This window comes from Ovis canadensis, chromosome 15 (genome assembly GCF_042477335.2).
Source record: "Ovis canadensis isolate MfBH-ARS-UI-01 breed Bighorn chromosome 15, ARS-UI_OviCan_v2, whole genome shotgun sequence".
NCBI lineage: Eukaryota > Metazoa > Chordata > Mammalia > Artiodactyla > Bovidae > Ovis > Ovis canadensis.
The window spans coordinates 86,441,654-86,461,950 of record NC_091259.1 but is presented as its reverse complement, the minus strand read 5'-3'; the positions used below and the strand labels follow the sequence as shown (position 1 = coordinate 86,461,950).

At 39.2% G+C, this 20,297-nt stretch overlaps 1 protein-coding gene across 1 annotated transcript; it reads right to left on the bottom strand.

Moving 5' to 3' along the window:
• Nucleotides 1-10,042: 10,042 nt before the first annotated feature.
• LOC138420378 (olfactory receptor 5G9-like) lies at nt 10,043-11,878 on the bottom strand. Its single transcript, XM_069553567.1, has one exon. It carries the CDS (start codon nt 11,568-11,570, stop codon nt 10,626-10,628), a length of 945 nt encoding a protein of 314 aa, XP_069409668.1. The 5' UTR covers nt 11,571-11,878; the 3' UTR covers nt 10,043-10,625.
• Nucleotides 11,879-20,297: the final 8,419 nt, after the last annotated feature.

Here is a 20,297-nt window from a genome sequence, read left to right as displayed (position 1 = left end):
CCCTTACCTTCACACAGAGAATGGGTCCAAATTTTCAATAGTCATCTGATGTTTCTTTTTGCTTTCCTCCAGAAAGAAGGTGTGGAAGACTCCACTGTAACACATACAGAGTCTTAGCCAACTAGCTGCAAGTCCCCCGAATTCATTGCGTCATTTTCTCTTTGTTCTTACTGAAGATGTCCTGTCCCAAAGTGGACTGTATCTTGGGAAAGAACAGTTAAGGGAAAGTGCAATTAAAAGTCTGCTCCATAACCTCAGTCAGTCCAGTGAGATCTATTTTCTGATAATTTTATATTTGTTTCTAACTGGATATAGGCTCTCCATTTTCTCTAGTTCCAAACTACACAAGGAAACTCTATGGAATCCTTTGTAAATTAAATTAGTAGATGGGACTCCTCTGGTATCCAGTGGTATCCAGTCCCATGCAGGAGGTGCAGGTTCAATCCCTGGTCAGGGAGCTAAGATCCCTTGTGCTTTGTGACCAAAAAACCAAAATAACATAAAATAGAAGCAGTATTGTAACAAACTCAATAAAGACTTTAAAAATGATCCACATCAAAAAAAAAAAAAACCTTAAAAAATAATGAAGGAAATATGAACACGCTTTAATTGTGATTGATAAGCTGATGGGGCCACCTCGTGGCAACGTTTAACACCACCTTGAAAAGGAACTATAACAATGTTACTTACTTCACTAAGAACCTTGCCTACACTTTATTTGAACACACCCTATATTCAATATGGGGGCAATACAGCAGAAAGTGGACTTCCCTGGTGGCTCAGACTGTAAGGAATCTGCCTGCAATGCCGGAGATGCAGATTCAATCTCTGGGTCAGGAAGTTCCTCTGGAGAAGGGAATGACTACCCACTTCAGTACTCTTGCCTGGAGAATTCCATGGACAGAGGAGCCTGGGGGGCTACACGCCACAGGTCACAAAGAGTCAGACACAATTGAGTGACTAACGCTTTCTATATGCACTGAAGCTTCCCTGGTGGCTCAATGACAAAAAGTCTGCGGGCAATGCAGGAGACACAGGTCCCATCCCTGGGTTGGAAAGATCCCCTGGAGAAGGGAATGGCAGCCCACTCCAGTATTTTTGCCTGGAGAATTCCATGGACAGAGGAGCCTGGTGGGCTACAGTCCATGGGGTCACAGAGTCAGACACGACTGAGTGATTATCACTTACAGTTCACTGTATTCACTGAGATCCTGTTAAATTGGAGATGAATAAAAAGGTGGAGGGGAATCTTTCTTTGTAATACTAAATATTTAAAATCGGGTTTATAATAGTTTAGAAAATAAGGTCATTTTGAGGGAATCTTTATTAACATGATGCTGGAGCAGGACTAGTATGAGTCTTAGAAGCTGATGTTTTGTCACATTTCTTTCAAAATACCCTAAGATAGATTTGCTGTTGTTTAGTCACTAAGTCGTGTCAGACTCTTTGCGACTCCATGGACTGTAGCCTGCCGGGCTCCTCTGTCCATGGGATTTCCTAGGCAAGGATTCTGGAGTGGGTTGCCATTTCCTTCTTCCAGGGATCCTCCCGATTCCTGGATCAAATCCATGTCTCCTGCATTGCCAGGTGGGTTCTTTACTGCTGAGCCACTGGGGAACCCTAAGATAGAGCTCACAAATTTCTAGTGAATAAACTGCTTCAGAGTCATATATTTCCCTAGACCCTGATGATAAAGAAGTAGTGTTTCTCCAGGACATTCGATCAATAAGAATTCCTCTTTTCCTGGGCTACTAAAATTTTATAAAGTTTAATTAAGAACTGATTTTGTCTTATGCCGATAAAGATGATAATATGGAATTTTTATTAACTTGAAGAATATTGTACACCCATGGCTGATTCATGTGAATGTATGGCAAAAGCCACTACAATACTGTAAAGTAATTAGCCTTCAATTAAAATAAATTAATTTGCAAAAATAAAAAAATTTTAAATTATCTTACTGAAGTCTAAAAAAAGAAAGCTATTGCATTTACTTTGCAAATCAAATTTAAAAATCAACAAAACCTGCAGTCAATACTGCTATAAATGTTTTTATATAAAAAAGAATATTGATAATAAAAATAGTATAGTAAAATATCACTTACAATCTTCTGAGCACTTTTTCATGATCTCTTACTTATCTTTATATTCATCCAGTGCCTCACATAATGTCCCCATTTCACAGATGAGCAAAATAAATCTTTTGTTTAAATTATCTGTGATACTAAATACTGCTTTTTATTTTAAATTTTTCATCATGTAGTCTCACTTGGATATCCTGAAATTCACTGGGACATTCCCATTTAACTTCTCTTTTTCTGCCTCTGTCTCTGTCTCTCTGCCTCTCGCACACACAAAAATCTAAGCACATTAAAAATGAGGTTTTTTTTTTTTTTTTTCAGAGTGTTTCTCACATTGCTCTGGCATAGGAAATTGTGAAAATGGTGTCTTTCTCTCACCAAAATATCTTCTTTAAACCTTCCTCTCTCTTGCCTCAAAGTTTCATTTCAAATGTGTTTATCTGTCTGACCAGATCTCCCTTTTTCCTTCTTTGGCAACAGAATTACTCTTTTATTATAAATAACTTGTCCATCCTAGACCTGATAGGGCTGTCAATCATGAGACCCTGCCTTTCCCGAATTAATCACTGATGTAAGCACTTGCTCCAGCAGAGGAAACCAGTGAGGCAACCCCAACACTCTGGACACAGCCACCAGATTACTAAGCACGAGTTGGGTCAAAATCAGCATTTGTTTCTCTTGAAGTGTGTCAACTGGAGAGAGAGACAGTAAATAGAAACTATTTCTTTACTATCTTCTCTGAATATTACTCTATTTTAATGCACTAAACCTAAAAACCAAGTCAACAGTCAACCAAAGTATGGTACAGATAAGCTGTTGCCACCTCTGCCTCCAAAATAGACATCTGGGTTAATTTGAATCAGGATTGCCTAGTCCTATGATATAAAACTCAAAATAAGTGACTTTGAAAAAGTATTTAAAGGAATTTATTTTTACCACAATATAGGACAAATGCGGTTGTACAAAGCATCAGGGATACGAATGCTTCCTCGTGGTCCAAAATGATTGCTCAAGTTCCAACCATTAAAGCCGCACAAGGGAGCTAGCTGAGAAGAAAGGCACTGGTCTGAAAGCATAAGACTTCCTATAGGGACCTCACAAATCTCCCACTTACCTGTCAGGGCTTACTAACGTGTCAACACCCAATTACAAAGGACGATGAGAAATGCAGTCTTTCATACTGCCTTCCCAGGTAGCGCTGGTGGTAAAGATCCCACTTGTCAGTACAGGAGACATAAGATACACGGGTTCAATCCTTGGGCCGAGAAGATCCCCTGGAGAACGAAATAGTAACCCACTCCAGTGATCTTGCCTGGAGAATCCCACGGACAGAGAAGAGTCAGACACAATGAAAGCAACTTGGCCCACATACGCACAGGCTTCAATGTACCAACCAAACATAGGTCATCCGTTAAAGATGGGCAGAATGAAATATGGGATGTTTCTTCAGTAGTTTCTGCCACAGAAGTAGATGGGGTCCGTTTGACTTCTCATCTATTGCTTTTCCTCAGTGATCTGAGTATGATGATGGCATTAATACAATAGCTAGACGTACAAGCTTTACTGTCTGAGGATCTGAGTTGGAACCCCCAGCCCCTCTACAAACCAGCTGCATGACTCTGCCTCCAATGCAAGACACACTCCACCTCTTTATGCTCTTCTTTCACAGTAGTACTGGTCACAGTTTGATTTGTCTTTATTTGCAAGCCTCTCTCCTCTCAATGCATTACTCCCCTGATGGCTCAGAGGTTAAAACGTCTGCCTGCAATGCAGGAGACCTGGGTTGGATCCCTGGGTCGGGGAGATCCCCTGGAGAAGGAAACGGCAACCCACGCCAGTATTCTTGCCTGGAGAATCCTGTGGACAGAGGAGCCTGGTGGGCTACAGTCCATGGGGTCACAGTCAGATACGACTGAGCGACTTCACTTTCTTTCTTTCTTTCTCCTCTCAGTGGAATGTAAGCTCCATGTAGGAAGGGTCTTTGCTTGTGTGGCTCACAGATAAATCCTCAGAACCTGGGATACTGCCTACCTAGCATCATATTATTATAAGTCATCACAAGTGTATTTGTTAATCATATAAATTATTTTGGCAATTAAAACTCCTACTGAGAATAGTTAATAACAATAGTCCAATTAAAAGTATTTAGGATTTATGATTTAAGAATATTCCTTAAGAATATTCCAAAAGAATATTCCATAAGAAATCTTTTCATATAGTACATGTACATACACAGAAAGATACTGGAAGAATATAAACAAATGCTTTAACACAAATGTTCTGTACAGACCAACTGTATTATATAAGGACTTCTGTTTTTTAATATCCCATTAGCTCATAAAATGAATTGCATACATCGATATATTTCTGAGTTCTACATATACTATACAAATACATATAAACAAGAAATAACTGAAGTAAACATATGAAAATATGTTTATGTGACTACTACAACTACATGTGATTTTATCTCTTTCATGTTCTATTTTCCAAATATTTTAGAGTGATTTTAAGTACCAGCTCCAGAAGTGTCTTTTATTATTCTTCTTAGGCAACAAAAAATATATATATTTTTAAACTTTAGTCACTAATATTTTATATTCTTATTAGTTTTTTGTTGGACGTTTACACTAAATTGTATAATAACCCAAGCAAGTTGAAATATCCTCTCAATTAAAAAAAAAAAAAAACTCCCCATCATTTTTAAAGAGTGATAAAAACCATGGTCCAAGAAAGTAATTTATGGAATCTCCAGGATGGCTCAAAACTTGTCACGCTCAACGGGATCTTTTGTGAAGGATACAGACAAAAATACTCTCCATCGGCATCAGGATATCTGACTTCAACCCCATTACGTTTGGCTTTGAAATGGTTCAAGTGAGATTTGGGGAGGGTGCAGTCACTGACCCATCACCCTGAGTTCAGATGGGAGCCACTTCCAGCCAGGTGGAAGGTCCACTGTTTGAATGAGCTCCACTTAAAGCCTCCACAGCCTTGACAAAGTAGAATGTCTACTCGGATAATCCCTGTGTTTCAGGGAAGTTTCAAACACCTGAAGAAGACCCAAGAGCCCCTAATCCTTTCTAAAGGTTGGGTTCTGCATCAAGAGATATCTCAGATGCTCAGGGACTTACAGTAAACACTGTGTCCTCTTTCCTGACCAATAACTCTTTCTTAAATTGTTTATAAATCTTTCTTTCTTTGATTGAAACATAAAATGAGGTATAGTTTGCCCTGATGGAGTATCCAGACATGAGATGAACAAATTCTAAGCCTATAAGACCTACACTGTTTCTAGCATCACTTTAGCTTCCCAGAGATGCAAGAGTCAGTCTTTCTAGAGGAGGAGGATGAACTGTGGTTTGCATCAATTACTGCTGAGACTCAGAGTAGTCACTGGATGACCGTGAATGAATTCTCTGACTTTTTTCTTATGTAGCTATCCTCCCAGATTGCTTCAGAGGGGCCCAGAGTCATCTCACTTGGCCTAGGGAACATGTGAGTCATGAAGGTCCCTGTAGCCTTAGGCTCACCCAGAACTACCTGGACCCAAATAACTCAGGCATAGTAGGTTTTTGTATTCTTGCCACCTCTTCTTAATATCATCTGCTTCTGTTAGGTCTATAGCATGTCTGTCCTTTGTCGAGTCCATCTTTGCATTAAATGTTCCCTTGGTATCTCTAATCTTCTTGAAGAGGTCTCTAGTCTTTCCCATTCTGTTCTTTTCCTGTATTTCTTTCAATTGATCACTGAGGAAGGCTTTCTTATCTCTCCTTGCTATTCTTTGGAACTCAGCATTCAAATGGGTATATCTTTCCTTTTCTCCTTTGCTTTTCACTCCTCTTCTTTTCACACCTGTTTGTAAGGCCTCCTCAGACAGCCATTTTGCTTTTTTGCATTTCTTTTCCATGGAGATGGTCTTGCTCCCTTCTCCTGTACAATGTCACGAACCTCTGTCCATAGTTCATCAGCCACTCTGTCTATCAGATCTAGTCCCTTAAGTCTATTTCTCATTTCCACTGTATAGTCATAACGGATTTAATTTAGGTCATACCTGAATGATCTAGTGGTTTTCGCTACTTTCTTCAATTTAATTCTGAATTGGCAAGAAGGAGCTCATGATCTGAGCCACAATGAGCTCCTGGTCTTGTTTTTGCTGACTGTATAGAGCTTCTCCATCTTTGGCTGCAAAGAATATAATCACTCTGATTTCAGTGTTGACCATCTGGTGACTTCCATGTGTAGAGTCTTCTCTTGTGTTGTTGGAAGAGGGTGTTTGCTATGACCAGTGCGTTTTCTTGGCAGAACTCTATTAGCCTTTGCCCTGCTTCATTCTGTACTCCAAGGCCAAATTTGCCTGTTACTCTAGGTGTTTCTTGACTTCCTACTTTTGCATTCCAGTCCCCTATAATGAAAAGGACATCTTTTTGGGGTGTTAGTTCTAAAAGGTCTGGTAGGTCTTCATAGAACCATTGAACTTCAGCTTCTTCAGTGTTACTAGTCAGGGCATAGACTTGGATTACCGTGATATTGAATGGTTTGCCTTGGAAACAAACAGAGATCATTCTGTCATTTTTGAGATCACATTCAAGTACTGCATTTCGGACTCTTTTGTTGACTAAGATGGCTACTCCATTTCTTCTAAGGGATTCCTGCCCGCATTAGTAGATATAATGGTCATCTGAGTGAAATTCACCCGTTCCAGTCCATTTTAGTTCACTGATTCCTAGAATGTCAACGTTCTGTCTTGCCATCTCCTGTTTGACCACTTCCAATTTGCCTTGATTCATGGACCTGACATTCCAGGTTCCTATGCAATATGGCTCTTTACAGCATCAGACCTTGCTTCTATCACCAGTCACATCCACAACTGGGCATTGTTTTTCCTTTGGCTCCATCCCTTCATTCTTTCTGGAGTTGTTTCTCCACTGATCTCCAGTAGCATATTGGGCACCTACTGGCCTGGGGAGTTCCTCTTTCAGTATCTTATCTTTTTGCCTTTTCATACTGATCATGGGGTTCTCAAGGCAGGAACTGAAGTGGTTTGCCATTCCCTTCTCCAGTGGACCCCATTCTGTCAGACCTCTCCACCATGACCCATCCATCTTGGGTGGCCCCACATGGCATGGCTTAGTTTCACTGAGTTAGACAAGGTTGTGGTCCATGTGATCAGACTGGCTAGTTGTCTGTGATTATGGTTTCAGTCTGTCTGCCCTCTGATGCCCTCTCACAACATCTACTGTCTTACTTGGGTTTCTCTTACCTTGGATGCAATTTTTTTGTTTCTGGGTGACTTTTTTAATGTTGCCATATATGTCTTCTAGTCCAAAATCATAGATTAATTAGATCAGTTTTGTGACAGTATGTTATAACATCAAAATTAGTATTAGAAATTCAACTGTGAAAAAGCTCATTAGAGATTGGGACAGGAAAAAACAAAGGAATGCTCCAGAAATTTTCTTTGGTGCAGAGATCTAATAAAGGTATTTTAAGGAATTGCGTGTATTTCAAAGGGCTTCCCAGATGGTGCTATTGGTAAAGAACCCATCTGCCAATGCAGGAGACATAAAAGATATGGGTTCTTCCCCTGGGTGTGGAAGATCCCCTGGAGCGGAGCCTGGCAACCCACTCCAGTATTTATGCCTGGAGAATCCCATAGACAGAGGAGCCTGGTGGGCTACAGTACATAGGGTCACAAAGAGTCAGACAAGATTGAAGCAATATAGCACTCTTGCTTGTGATGCAAAGTCAAGATTAACAGCAATCTCTTGGCAGCAGGATTTGATGCATGGGGTTTGAACTTTATTCTTTTCCTGGGAAAGTGAGAAGCAATCATGGTATCCAAATGACAGGAACATAAGTTCTGATCAAGCAGCCTCTCCTTTTCCCATTCATTCAGAATCCTTGCTAAATGGTATAGAATCATAGGAACATTCCCAGTTCACTTGATTTTCATGGAAGCTCTTTTTTCCCCCATATCCTGTATTGAATATGAATTTAGGTCTTAGGGGGAAAAAATCTTCTTTTTTCTAAATATTCCTTTTGTTGACGAGACCTTAGTGCTAAAGGCTTCACTCCTTTAGAGAAAGTCAGGAATCCTTGGAAGACTAAGTCATAGAGAAAGAAGCAGTTCTCATCCAGTGTAGAGATCATGCAAGGTAAAAGCAAGGGTTAAAGTCTGTGCCCTCCAGCAGCTGAGTGAATTCTCACAGTGGCCATAAGGAGGTAAACAGAGAGTACATGGACTGCAGCCCAGCAAACTCCTCTGTCCATGGGATTCTCCAGGCAAGAATACTGGAGTGGGTTGCTATTCCTTTCCCCAGGCTATCTTCAGGACTCAGGGTTGGAACGAGGGGCTCCTGCATTGCAGGCAGAATCTTTACCATCTGAGCCACCAGGGAAGCCCCCTTTTAACTTTCTTTCCCACGCAGGTGGCTAGACCATACCTATAAATCCAGACACAAACAGTAACAACCTGGATATTGGGAACAGAGGATCTCATTGTGTTATATTATTCTATAAATATAAACATTCCATAATAAAAATATTTTTGAGTAAAAATACGTTGGATGGAGTGTCAGAGCATTCGATGGCAAATAGTAGGGCAATGTCTTAGAAATGACCTGGAGAATAATTGGAAATCAGCAGTTGTCATGAGCTATAATGGTGTTCACAAAACCAAGAGCAGAAACCCTCTCCACCACCATTAACACATCATCTGTGTGGCTCAGCAAATAAATAGAGCTCTGGTTTCCAGAAGATATTTAGATGCCATAGATGTTTAGAGGAACGACTTACCATCTGCAAGAACCCCAAGAACCTCTGCTCTAAGGCACAGATCAGAACAGTGATAATTTTCTTTCCATCAAGAGAAAGAAAAGTCACCTCATTACACTATTAGCAGCAAACACATACACATCTGAAATGGTTCATCCCAGCCTCCATCTAATTAATTGTTTCTACGATAAATAAATAATGGAAATTAAATGGAGGAAGTTTCTGAGCTAACATCCTGATCTTTTTAATAGCGTCCTACTAGCACTATTTCTGTCTCTCTGACTATTTAGCACACGCCTCATTCCTGCAGAGACAACAGCTCCATTGAATGCAGGCCATTATTCCTAGCCTGTACACTGGCTCCGCATCTTGGTATCCAGTTGATTCCATAGTCTGCTCACTTCCCTTGAACCCAAGTCACTCCATGCCCAGTCCAGTCCCTGTAACGTGCTATTCTTAGTATAGTTGCAATGTTCAAAGCAGATACAACAACTTCTGGTGTGAGGAAGAAGGATTGTGACCCTATCCTTTCATCCATACTGCCTGAGAAATCATTTGCTTATCCAACAACCCCATCAAGATATTTATCTGGGCAGGGGTTTGAGTTAGATTCTACACCCTATTTCTTTCCTACAACTCTACTCAAGCATGTCTGTTTTTTGTTTTGTTTTGTTTCCCCTACTCATATGTGGATCTCTGTATAGCCTAGAGATAAATTTTACATTTTTAAATCACCAATAGCTATCAGGGCTAAAAATAGATGTTGTTAGAATTTAGTTTATACCAAATGGATACTTTTCAAAACGCACTTAAATTTTATGAAAATGATGGCAATTCATATAATTCCTCTTTGGATTCTTCTGAGGTTGAGGGGAGCAGAAAGGTGTTGAAATAATTTTTATCTCCATTCTATTGTATTTTTTAAGTTTGAAAAGAATAACAGGAAAATACTAACAGGACAATAAGAAATAAATTTTCTGCATTTTAGTTACCAATAACTTCTCAGCACATTGTTCCTGAATTTTTAGAAGTTTTCTCATTTTTTTCATTCACTTCTTTATGATTTATTTCTGCTTTCTGTAGTAAGCTATCTCTATCTTTATTTGAAAGAACTAGGGAAAACTGAATATTAATACTAACGTAATAGTTGGAAAACTGAAGAGTTGTTGTTGTTGTTGTTTTGCTTTTGTTTTTTGGTTGACGTTTTTCTTCACTTGCTTATAGCTGCATTTCCTTTTTATTTTCAGTGATCATGATATTGTATTTTTGGAAGGTAAGAATTAAGAAAATAAACATAATAGATACTAAATATAATGTGTGGAGCATTATTTACTTTGTAAAGGCATATGTAAGGGAAGTAAATGTTCTGTTTGATATTTTCACCTCTACATGTAAGGATAGGGGTAATGTTTGCTGTTCCAAAGAATCTCACCTCATCTGGACATTTCTGTTGGTCCAACGAGTGTGAGAGCATTAGTAACTAGGTTTCCTCAACAGTTATTAGATTCCATCATATTCTCAGCAATGAAGATATTTGAGGAGAAAGAATTGCTCTGAGTCTGGGTGATTGGGGATTTTTATCACTAATAGGGACATGGTGAAATGGAGCTTTTAAAAAAAGGTACTAAAATAAAAATTATGTAGAAGAACGGAAGGATAGCACCCCCAAATTCTGCACATTTTTTAGCATCTTTGGATGATGGTCAGATAGTCTAACCATGTCTGGAAGCTTTACTTCTTAATCTATTTTCTGTTTTAGATGGAAATTTAACTTTTGAGGCAAAACTTTCTCCTGGCGATGATCCTGCGCATAGCAGCTTTCACTTCTTTATTTCTCAAGCTGTAGATGAGAGGATTCAACATGGGAATCACTGCTGTGTAGAACACTGCCACCACTTTATTGAGATCCAGAGAAAAAACTGTGCCTGGCCTCACGTAGATAAAGAAGAGAGTCCCATACAAGATGGAGACAGCTGTGAGATGGGAAGAGAAGATGGAAAAGGCCCTGTGCCTCCCATGAGCAGAGCGGATGCTCAGGATAGAGATGAGGATGTAAAAATAGGAGGTTAATATAGTCAGGCTGATGACGATAAGTACAGATCCAGCCATGATGAAAACTAGCAATTTATTGATCCGCGTGTCAGCACATACCAGAGAGAGAAGCGGGGACATGTCACAGAAGAAGTGATTGATAATGTTGGAACCACAAAAGGGAAGTCGAAAAGCAGCTGTTGTGTGGGTCATGGTGTTCAGAAATCCAACAGCGTAGGGTCCGACCACCAGCTGTATGCAGAGCCTGTGGGACATGACAACAGAATACAGCAGTGGGTTACAGATGGCCACGTAGCGGTCATAAGCCATGGATGCCAGGAGAAGGCACTCCATGGCCACAAAGAACCCAAAGAACCACTGCTGCAAGGCGCAGCCCAGGAAAGAAATGGCTTTCCTCTCAGCGAAGAAGTCTCTGAGCATCTTGGGGCCAACCACGGATGAAAAGCAGACATCCACAAAGGACAGGTGACTGAGAAAGAAGTACATCGGTGTGTGCAGGCGGGAATCCATCCGGATGAGGGTAACCATGACCAGGTTTCCCGTCATGGTAACAAGGTAAAAAAGAAGGAGGAGCAAGAAGAGGAAGCCTTGCGCATGCGGATGGCACTTTAAGCCTGTGAAAATAAACTCCGTGACCCTGGTATAGTTTTCACCAGCCATTGGTTAGTTCAGTCACTAGAGTGAGAAAAGAAAAAAAAAAAAGAAATTGATAGTGCACAAAGCTTTAAATTCCTTAAAAGCATAACATTATCCATATGAAAAGAAATTGCAGGTTTTCAGTTTAGGAATGTTGGCATAAAAAAGCTAGAATAAAACGCCAGCAAATCAAATACAGTTCTAAAGAGCAATACGGCTTAAATGCTTTAGAGAGAAAATTTGGGTTTAACTAAGAGTTTGTTCGACATTAGAAAACCTATAAAATATTTTAAATGTTGGTCAGTCTTATTTTCCCATAACTCCATTTAACTCATCTTGAACATTCGAAGATAAATAGAGAAGCAGAAATAGGTTTAAAAAGTGAGTTAAACTTACATGTCAGTGAGTTCCTTTCTTCTTTAGAGAATTAACACTGGAGTACAAACTGTGCTCTTTTTTCAGCACGCATTTCATCTTCCCACCCAGGCCTGTGCCTTTGCATAGAGAGGAAGTCCGACTGTCTAGCAGTCACTTGGTTGTATTCTTAGTTTTTCCTCCAAGGAAGTAGGAAGATCACTCTGGAAAAAAAAAAAATTTTTTCCACATGAATTAAGGTTTTCAGAAGTAGTTACATCATTTTTTGTTCTGGGAGAATTTGTTTCCCTAAAGTATGTCATACCTTGGGAATTTTATTAAGAGGAGAGGAAATTAAAATATTCTTGCTGCCTCTAAATGCTTTTAAAAATCCTCTGGGATCAAAATATTTGTTTTCTGTGTTTGACTGCTTTGCTTACCTCCTTCTTTAGCTATTTACAGAGTAAACTTCAGTGTAATGATGACTCAGTTTCTGGAACTGTTTATCTAAAGTTCATTATAGTAGAGAATTTTCCACAGGATAGCTTATTTGATATTGTGATCATTTTAGTTAGTGTCTTTTTCCAATACGGACAAAAAAAAATCACTGAGAATCAAAATGTGTGAAGAATTTCTTTTATATTTATACAGGGTTTTCCATGAGAAATTGAGAGCTGTTTCACTGACAAAGGCAAATCTAATGCTGCGTTGGAGCTTTACCAATCATTTTTCCGGTTTCTAGTGAGATTGAGCAACTTTGCAATCTTTACAGGACATTTACATAACCCGTGGTTGGTTACTCAAGTGTTTGCCCACATTTTTTCACCAGATTCCCTGATTTGTTAAATATATATGTATAATTATTATTCATGTATTTTAGGTATACCAGCTATATTCACTGTAAATACATCTTTCCTTGGTGTGTCTTACATGTTTATGCTCTTAAAGACAAGACTATGGTCTCAATTTTAATGTAGTTTAGCAAATCAATATTTTCCTTTATGTTTAGTATTTGTGTAGCTTTTTTTAAAATTTGTAACCACATATCACAGAGATCCTCTCCCATATTATTTTCTAAATGTTTTAATTCCTTGCCTTTCACATCTTGATTTCCAAATCATCTTGAGATGACCTTACTATGTGTTGTGAGGTAAGGGTAAATGATCACTTTTTTCCCATGCAGACATTCAATGGATCCAATACCATTTTTTCAAATCTTTTCTCTCCTCAGTATCAGTCAATTCAGTTCAGTCGCTGAGTCGTGTCCGACTCTTTGCGAACCCATGAATTGCAGCATGCCAGGCCTCCCTGTCCATCACCAACTCCCAGAGTTCACTCAGACTCACGTCCATCAAGTCAGTGATGCCATCCAGCCATCTCATCCTCTGCGGTCCCCTTCTTTTCCTGCCCCCTATCCCTCCCAGCATCAGAGACTTTTCCAATGAGTCAACTCTTCGCATGAGGTGGCCAAAGTACTGGAGTTTCAGCTTTAGCATCATTCCTTCCAAAGAACACCCAGGAATGATCTCCTTCAAAATGGCTTGGTTGGATCTCCTTGCAGTCCAAGGGACTTTCAACACCACAGTGCAAAACCATCAATTCTTTGGTGCTCAGCTTTCCTCACAGTCCAACTCTCATATCCATACATGACCACAGGAAAAACCATAGCCTTGACAAGACCTTTGTTGGCAAAGTAATGTCTCTGCTTTTAAATATGCTATCTAGGTTGGTCATAACTTTCCTTCCAGGGAGTAAGCATCTTTTAATTTCATGGCTGCAGTCACCATCTGCAGTCATTTTGGAGCCCCTCAAAGTAAAGTCTGGCACTGTTTCCACTGTTTCCCCATCTATTTCCCATGAAGTGATGGGACCAGATGCCATGATCTTCGTTTTCTGAATGTTGAGCTTTAAGCCAACTTTTTCACTCTCCTCTTTCACTTTCATCAAGAGGCTTTTTAGTTCCTCTTCACTTTCTGCCATAAGGGTGGTGTCATCTGCATATCTGAGGTTATTGATATTGTGCTTCTTCCAGCCCAGCGTTTCTCATGATGTACTGTCCATATAAGTTAAATAATCAGGTTGACAATATACAGCCTTGACATACTCCTTTTCCTATTTAGAACCAGTCTGTTGTTCTATGTCCAGTTCTAACATATACTGCAGTGTAATTAACCAAAATAGTCATGAAAACTGTCAGAAAGCATGACAAAAAATACGTAAAACAAAAATTCTAGGATATTACTAACTACTTTTATCCTTCAAAGTTACTGAACTAAAATTAAATGCATTTTTTGTTGTTCTTTATTTTTTTAACTGAAATTTAAATAGTTTTTTAAAATATAAATTTATTTATTTTTATTGGAGGTTAATTACTTTACAATATTGTATTGGTTTTGCCATACATCAACATGAATCCACCACAGGTATACACGTGTTTCCCTCCTGAATCCCCCGCCCTCTTCCCTCCCCATCCCATACCATCCCTCTGGTTCATCTCAGTGCACCAGCTCCAAGCATCCAGTATCATGTATCGACTCTGGACTGGTGATTCATTTCATATATGATATTATACATGTTTCAATGCCATTCTCCCAAATCATCCCACCCTCACCCTCATAAATACATGCTAAAGAAAGTCTTTAAGGATGACAAAGTGTAGATCTCAATAAGTCTTATACTAGTACAAAACGTCATTTATTCCCCCATTTCTTGATTTGTTGCCATGTTCCAGAAAATAGAACACAAAAATATGGCTGAAGGAATATTGTAACTGGAGAAAATAAAACCATGAGACCAAATTATGGAGTCACATGTAATGCATTGACTCTTCATGGCTGTTGGTGCATTATCTGTAAATATAGAACTAATATCCTGCCTATGTCACAAAGATCAATACATTATAACAATAATAGCTAATACTTTATTAAAGAACATGGAGGCATTCTGTACTTCATATGCACAAAGCATATCATTACAGCAGCAAAATCCCAATAAGTTATTACTATGACTAAAGAGTACAGAGGATATAAAAGGCCTTGGGAATAAACCTACACCAAACATGAAGGTAATATTAGAGAGTGCTATGGTTACATACTTCCTCAATATCTCACTTTTTCAGGTTTACTGATATATAATTAACATGATATTTTATTAGCCCAAGGTATATAGCATAATGATTCAATATTTGTGTATATTGCCAAATGATTGCCCCATTTAGCTTATCATCACCTAACAGAGTTCTGAATTTTATTTCTCATCATGAGAATGATTAAAATTTCCTTTCTCAGCAACTTACAAATATAAAACACAGTATTGTTAGCTATAGAAACTATGCTATAGTTTACAGCCCCGGAACATATTTATCTTATAATTGAAAGCTTTAAACTTTGACCTTAATACATTTTTTAACAGTCTATGTTTAAAGAGTCAAGGTCAAGATTACAGACAACGAGAGATTTCAACACACTGTAAGAAAAACGAAAGTACTGCTAAGTCACTGCTATGATTACATTTACTCAGGACTTAACAAAGAACTTCTGATATCCTAGTCATAAAATTTTTTATATGAATAAGAATATTTTTAAGTCTTAGGATTCAATAATCTACTCTTTTGAGTTTAAAGTTCTAAAATCCATCCCTACTGAATCAGAAATGAGAAAAACAAAATGAGAAAATTATAACCCAAGACATTGTATGACTTGTCAATGACCCAAAATCTCAACATAAAATAAAGATCCAGTACTCTTGCCTGGAAAATCTCATGGATGGAGGAGCCTGGTTGGCTGCACCCCATGGGGTCGCTAGAAGTCGGACACGACTAAGCGACTTCACTTTCGCTTTTCACTTTCATGCATTGGAGAAGGAAATGACAACCCACTCCAGTGTTCTTGCCTGGAGAATCCCAGGGACAGGGGAGCCTGGTGGGCTGCCATCTATGTGGTCGCACAGAGTCGGACACGACTGAAGCGACTTAGCAGCAGCAGCAGCAGCAGAGATCACTTCAAGAAAATTAAATATACCAAGGGAACGTTTCATGCAAAGATGGGCACAATAGAGGACCGAAATGGTATGGACCTAACAGAAGCAGATGATATTAAGAAGGGGTGGCAAGAATACACAGAAGAGCTGTACAAAAAAAATCTTCATGACTCAGATAATCATGATGGTGTGATCACTCACTTAGAGCAAGACATCCTGGAATGTGAAGTTAAGTGGGCCTTAGGAAGCATCACTGTGAACAAAGCTAGTGGCAGTGATGGATTTCTAGTTGAGCTATTTCAAATCCTAAAAGATGATGCTGTGAAAGTGCTACACTCAATATGCCAGCAAATGTGGAAAACTCAGCAGTGGCCACAGGAGTCAAAAAGGTCAGTTTTCATTCCAACCCCAAAGAATGCTCAAACTACTGCACAATTGCACTCATCTCACATGCTAATAAAGTAATGCTCAAAATTCTCCAAGCCAGGCTTCAACAATACGTGAACTGTGAACTTCCAGATGCTCAAGCTGGATTTAGAAAAGGCAGGGGAATGAGAGATCAAATTGCCAACATTTCTTGGCTCATCGAAAAAGCATAGAATTCCAGAAAAACATCTACTTCAGCTTTGTTGACTATGCCAAAGACTTTGACTTTGTGGATCACAACAAACTGTGGAAAATTCTTAAAGAGATGGGAATACTGGACCACCTGACCTGCCTTCTGAGAAACTGGTATGCATGTCAGGAAGCAACAGTTAGAACTGGACATGGAACAACAGACTGGTTCCACATCAGGGAAGAGTCTGTCAAGGCTATAAAGTCTTACCCTGTTTATTTAATTTATATGCAAAGTAAATCATGTGAAATGCTGGGCTGGATGAAGCACAGCTGGAATCAAGATTGCTGGGAGAAATATCAATAACTTAAGAAATGCAAATGACACCACCCTTATGGCAGAAAGTGAAGAACTAAAGAGCCTCTTGGTGAAACTAAAAGAAGAGAGTGAAAAAGTTGGCTTGAAACGCACATTCAGAAAACTAAGATCATGGCATCTTGTCCCATCACTTCATGGGAAATAGATGGGGAAACAATAGAAACAATGATAAACTTTCTTTTTGAGGTCTCCAAAATGACTGCAGATGGTGACTGCAGCCATGAAATTAAAATACGATTGCTCCTTGGGAGAAAAGTTTTGACCAACCTAGGCAGCATATTAATAAGCAGAGACATTACTTTACCAACAAAGGTCCATCTAGTCAAAGCTATGGTTTTTCCAGCAGTCATGTATGGATGTGAGAGTTGGACTATAAAGAAAGCTGAGCACCGAAGAATGTATGCTTTTGAACTGTGGTGTTGGAGAAGACTCTTGAGTCCCTTGGACTTCAAGGAGATCCAACCAGCCCATCCTAAAGGAAATCAGTCCTGAGTGTTCATTGGAAGCATTGATGCTGAAGCTGAAACTCCAATACATTGGCCATCTGATGTGAAGAGCTGACTGACTGGGAAAGACCCTGATGCTTGGAAAGATTGAGGGCAGGAGGAGAAGGAGATGACAGAGGATGAGATGGTTGGATGGCATCACCGACGTAATGGACACGAGTTTGAGTAAACCCCAGGAGTTGGTGATGGACAGGGAGGCCTGGCGTGCTACAGTCTTTGGGGTTGCAAAGAGCTGGATAAAACTGAGTGACTGAACTGAACTAGGCATCCTTCAAAGAGATTAAGGTAATTAACTCATCTATAATCTCATAAGAGCCCAATGAAGTCGATTACTACGAAGTCCAAGATTCTCCTTACTGCCACCAGTACCCTCAGATACTTTCCACTCTGGCAACAAGTAAAGCAAGATGCTCGCTCACAAACTTACTCTCTCTTCCTTCTGTTTACAGTGTATCTCTAACGTATATCTGCACAGTTTTCTCCTTCACTTCATTCAGGTGTCTGCTATAGTATCCCCTCATCATGGATCCCACTCAGTGGAAATAAAATGACAAGAAAAAAAAAAAAACTCCCCTATAAGAAAATGCTAGATAGTTAAACATTAAGGAAGGAAATAGAGTTAATGTTTTCATCTATTTGAGGAGGATTCAACTTAGATGTAATACATTTCCTCTAAAATCAAGGGCAGTCTCCAAAATTTCTCATACAAGATCTCGTGAGAAAGAAACGTATGGAAAGGGAAAGGAGAGGAGCAGGAAGGAGCAAAGGAAAGGGAGTAAAGGAAATGGAGAAAAGAATAAAATGTTATTTGGGGAGGGCTATGGCCATGCTGGTATTTTGAAAAGAAAAAGAAAATATTCTTGTTTTCAAAATTCTCATGTAACAACAGAGTAAGCCATTTATAACAAACTTAGTCCCTTAGGGCTCAGCTGGTAAAGAATCTGCCTGAAATGTGGGAGACCTGGTTCGATCCCTGGGTTGGGAAGATCCCCTGGAGAAGGGAAAGGCTTCCCAGTTCAGCGTTCAGGCCTGGAGAATTCCATGGACTGTATAGTCCATGAGGACACAACTGAGCGACCTTCATTTTCATAGCTAAAGGAGTAGAATAAAGAACAGTCAGGAGTATATGTAGTGAAAGTGAAGTTGCTCAGTCCTGTCAGACTCTTTGCAACCCCATGGACTGTAGCCTGCCAGGCTCCTCCACCTGTGGGATTTTCCAGGCAAGAATACGGGAGTCAGTTGCTGTTTCCTTCTGCAAGGGATATTCTTGACCCAGGGATCGAACCTGCGTCTCCTACGTTGCACACAGACTCTTTACCATCTGAGCTACCAGGGAAGCTAGACTGGAAGCTAAAAAGCAAACGGAGAGACTAAAAATCAATAATCCTAGAAGGTGAGTGAACATTCCAATGACGAGTGATGTGAATCTTAAATCAGCTTGTGGTGAAAAGACATCAATGAGCAGAATGATGAAAGAAACTGATCCAGGGAGAACTGGAATAGAAGTATTTCTCTAAGCCAACTCTCTTTCTAGTTGGTTAAGTAGAGATTATAATTATGACTTAAAGTAACTGTTGGAGAAAGCGATGGCACCCCACTCCAGTATTCTTGCCTGGAAAATCTCATGGGCGGAGGAGCCTGGTGGACTGCAGTCCTTGGGGTCGCGAAGAGTCGGACACGACTGAGTGACTTCACTTTCACTTTTCACTTTCATGCATTGGAGAAGGAAATGGCAAGCCACTCCAGTGTTCTTGCCTGGAGAATCCCAGGAACTGGGGAGCCTGGTGGGCTGCCGTCTATGGGGTCGCATGGAGTCCGACACGACTGGAGCGACTTAGCAGCAGCAGCAGCAGCAGCAGCAGTGTATATAGGACAATTCCAAATTCCCAAGTTATTCCTTCCCCCACCCAGCTTTCCCCTTTGGAAACCATAAGTTTGTTTTCTAAAACTGTGAGCATGTTTTTGTTTTGTAATTAAGTTTATTTGTATCATTTTTTTTACATTGTGCATATAAGTGATATCCTATGGTATTTGTCTTTCCTTTTTGACTGACTACACTTACTATGATAATTTCCAGGGTTAGTAAAATGATGTTGGAAATTTTTACAAGACTGACAATTAGTGATGGTAGTTCCATATCTGGATAAATTTAAGATAATATTTTGTATACCATTCAAATTTCATATTTGCATTATCACGTGTTCAACAATTGTTGACTCACTTTTCATTGCTCAGCTTTTACCAAGGTCCATGAAACCTTTATTAATGAATTCTGGTGAACTTTCCCTTATACTGTTTGATTTTCTGGGGAAGATTAAAATGTTTTCCCACATATAAGAATTTTTCCATGATGTGTTTATTTTGCAACAGGAACTTTTTGAATCCCACAGTTCATTGCATTTGACTGTTTCAATCTCTTGTTAATAAAAAATATGCTTGCAAAACACACACCCACAAAAAAAAAGAATGCATAAATGTTCTTCTGGATTATGTTACATTTATACTATATATCTATCTATATATATATATATATATATATATATAATATTTTGTATTCTCTATTATTTTCCAAAGAAGAAGACTGAAGAAAAAACAATATAAACAGTAGTTTCAATATATATAACTGTCAGAACTAGGGATTAAAAAGAGTCTATTTCTCAGTCCAGTATTCTTTTTACCACACATAATCAAATCAACATCTTTGATGCAGCACAATTAGAATTCTATATTATCCACCTTTAAAAATAGTTTTCCTTTCAAAATTCCTACTGAATGAATTCTTCACTCTTTGTTCCTCAAGCTGTAGATAAGAGGGTTCAACATGGGAGTTAATACTGTGTAAAAGAGGGAAAGCAGAGACATTACTTTGTCAACAAAGGTCTGTCTTGTCAAGGCTGTTCTTTCCAGTGGTCATGTATGGATGTGAGAGTTGGACTATAAAGAAAGGTGAGCACCAAAGAATTGATGCTTTTGAACTGT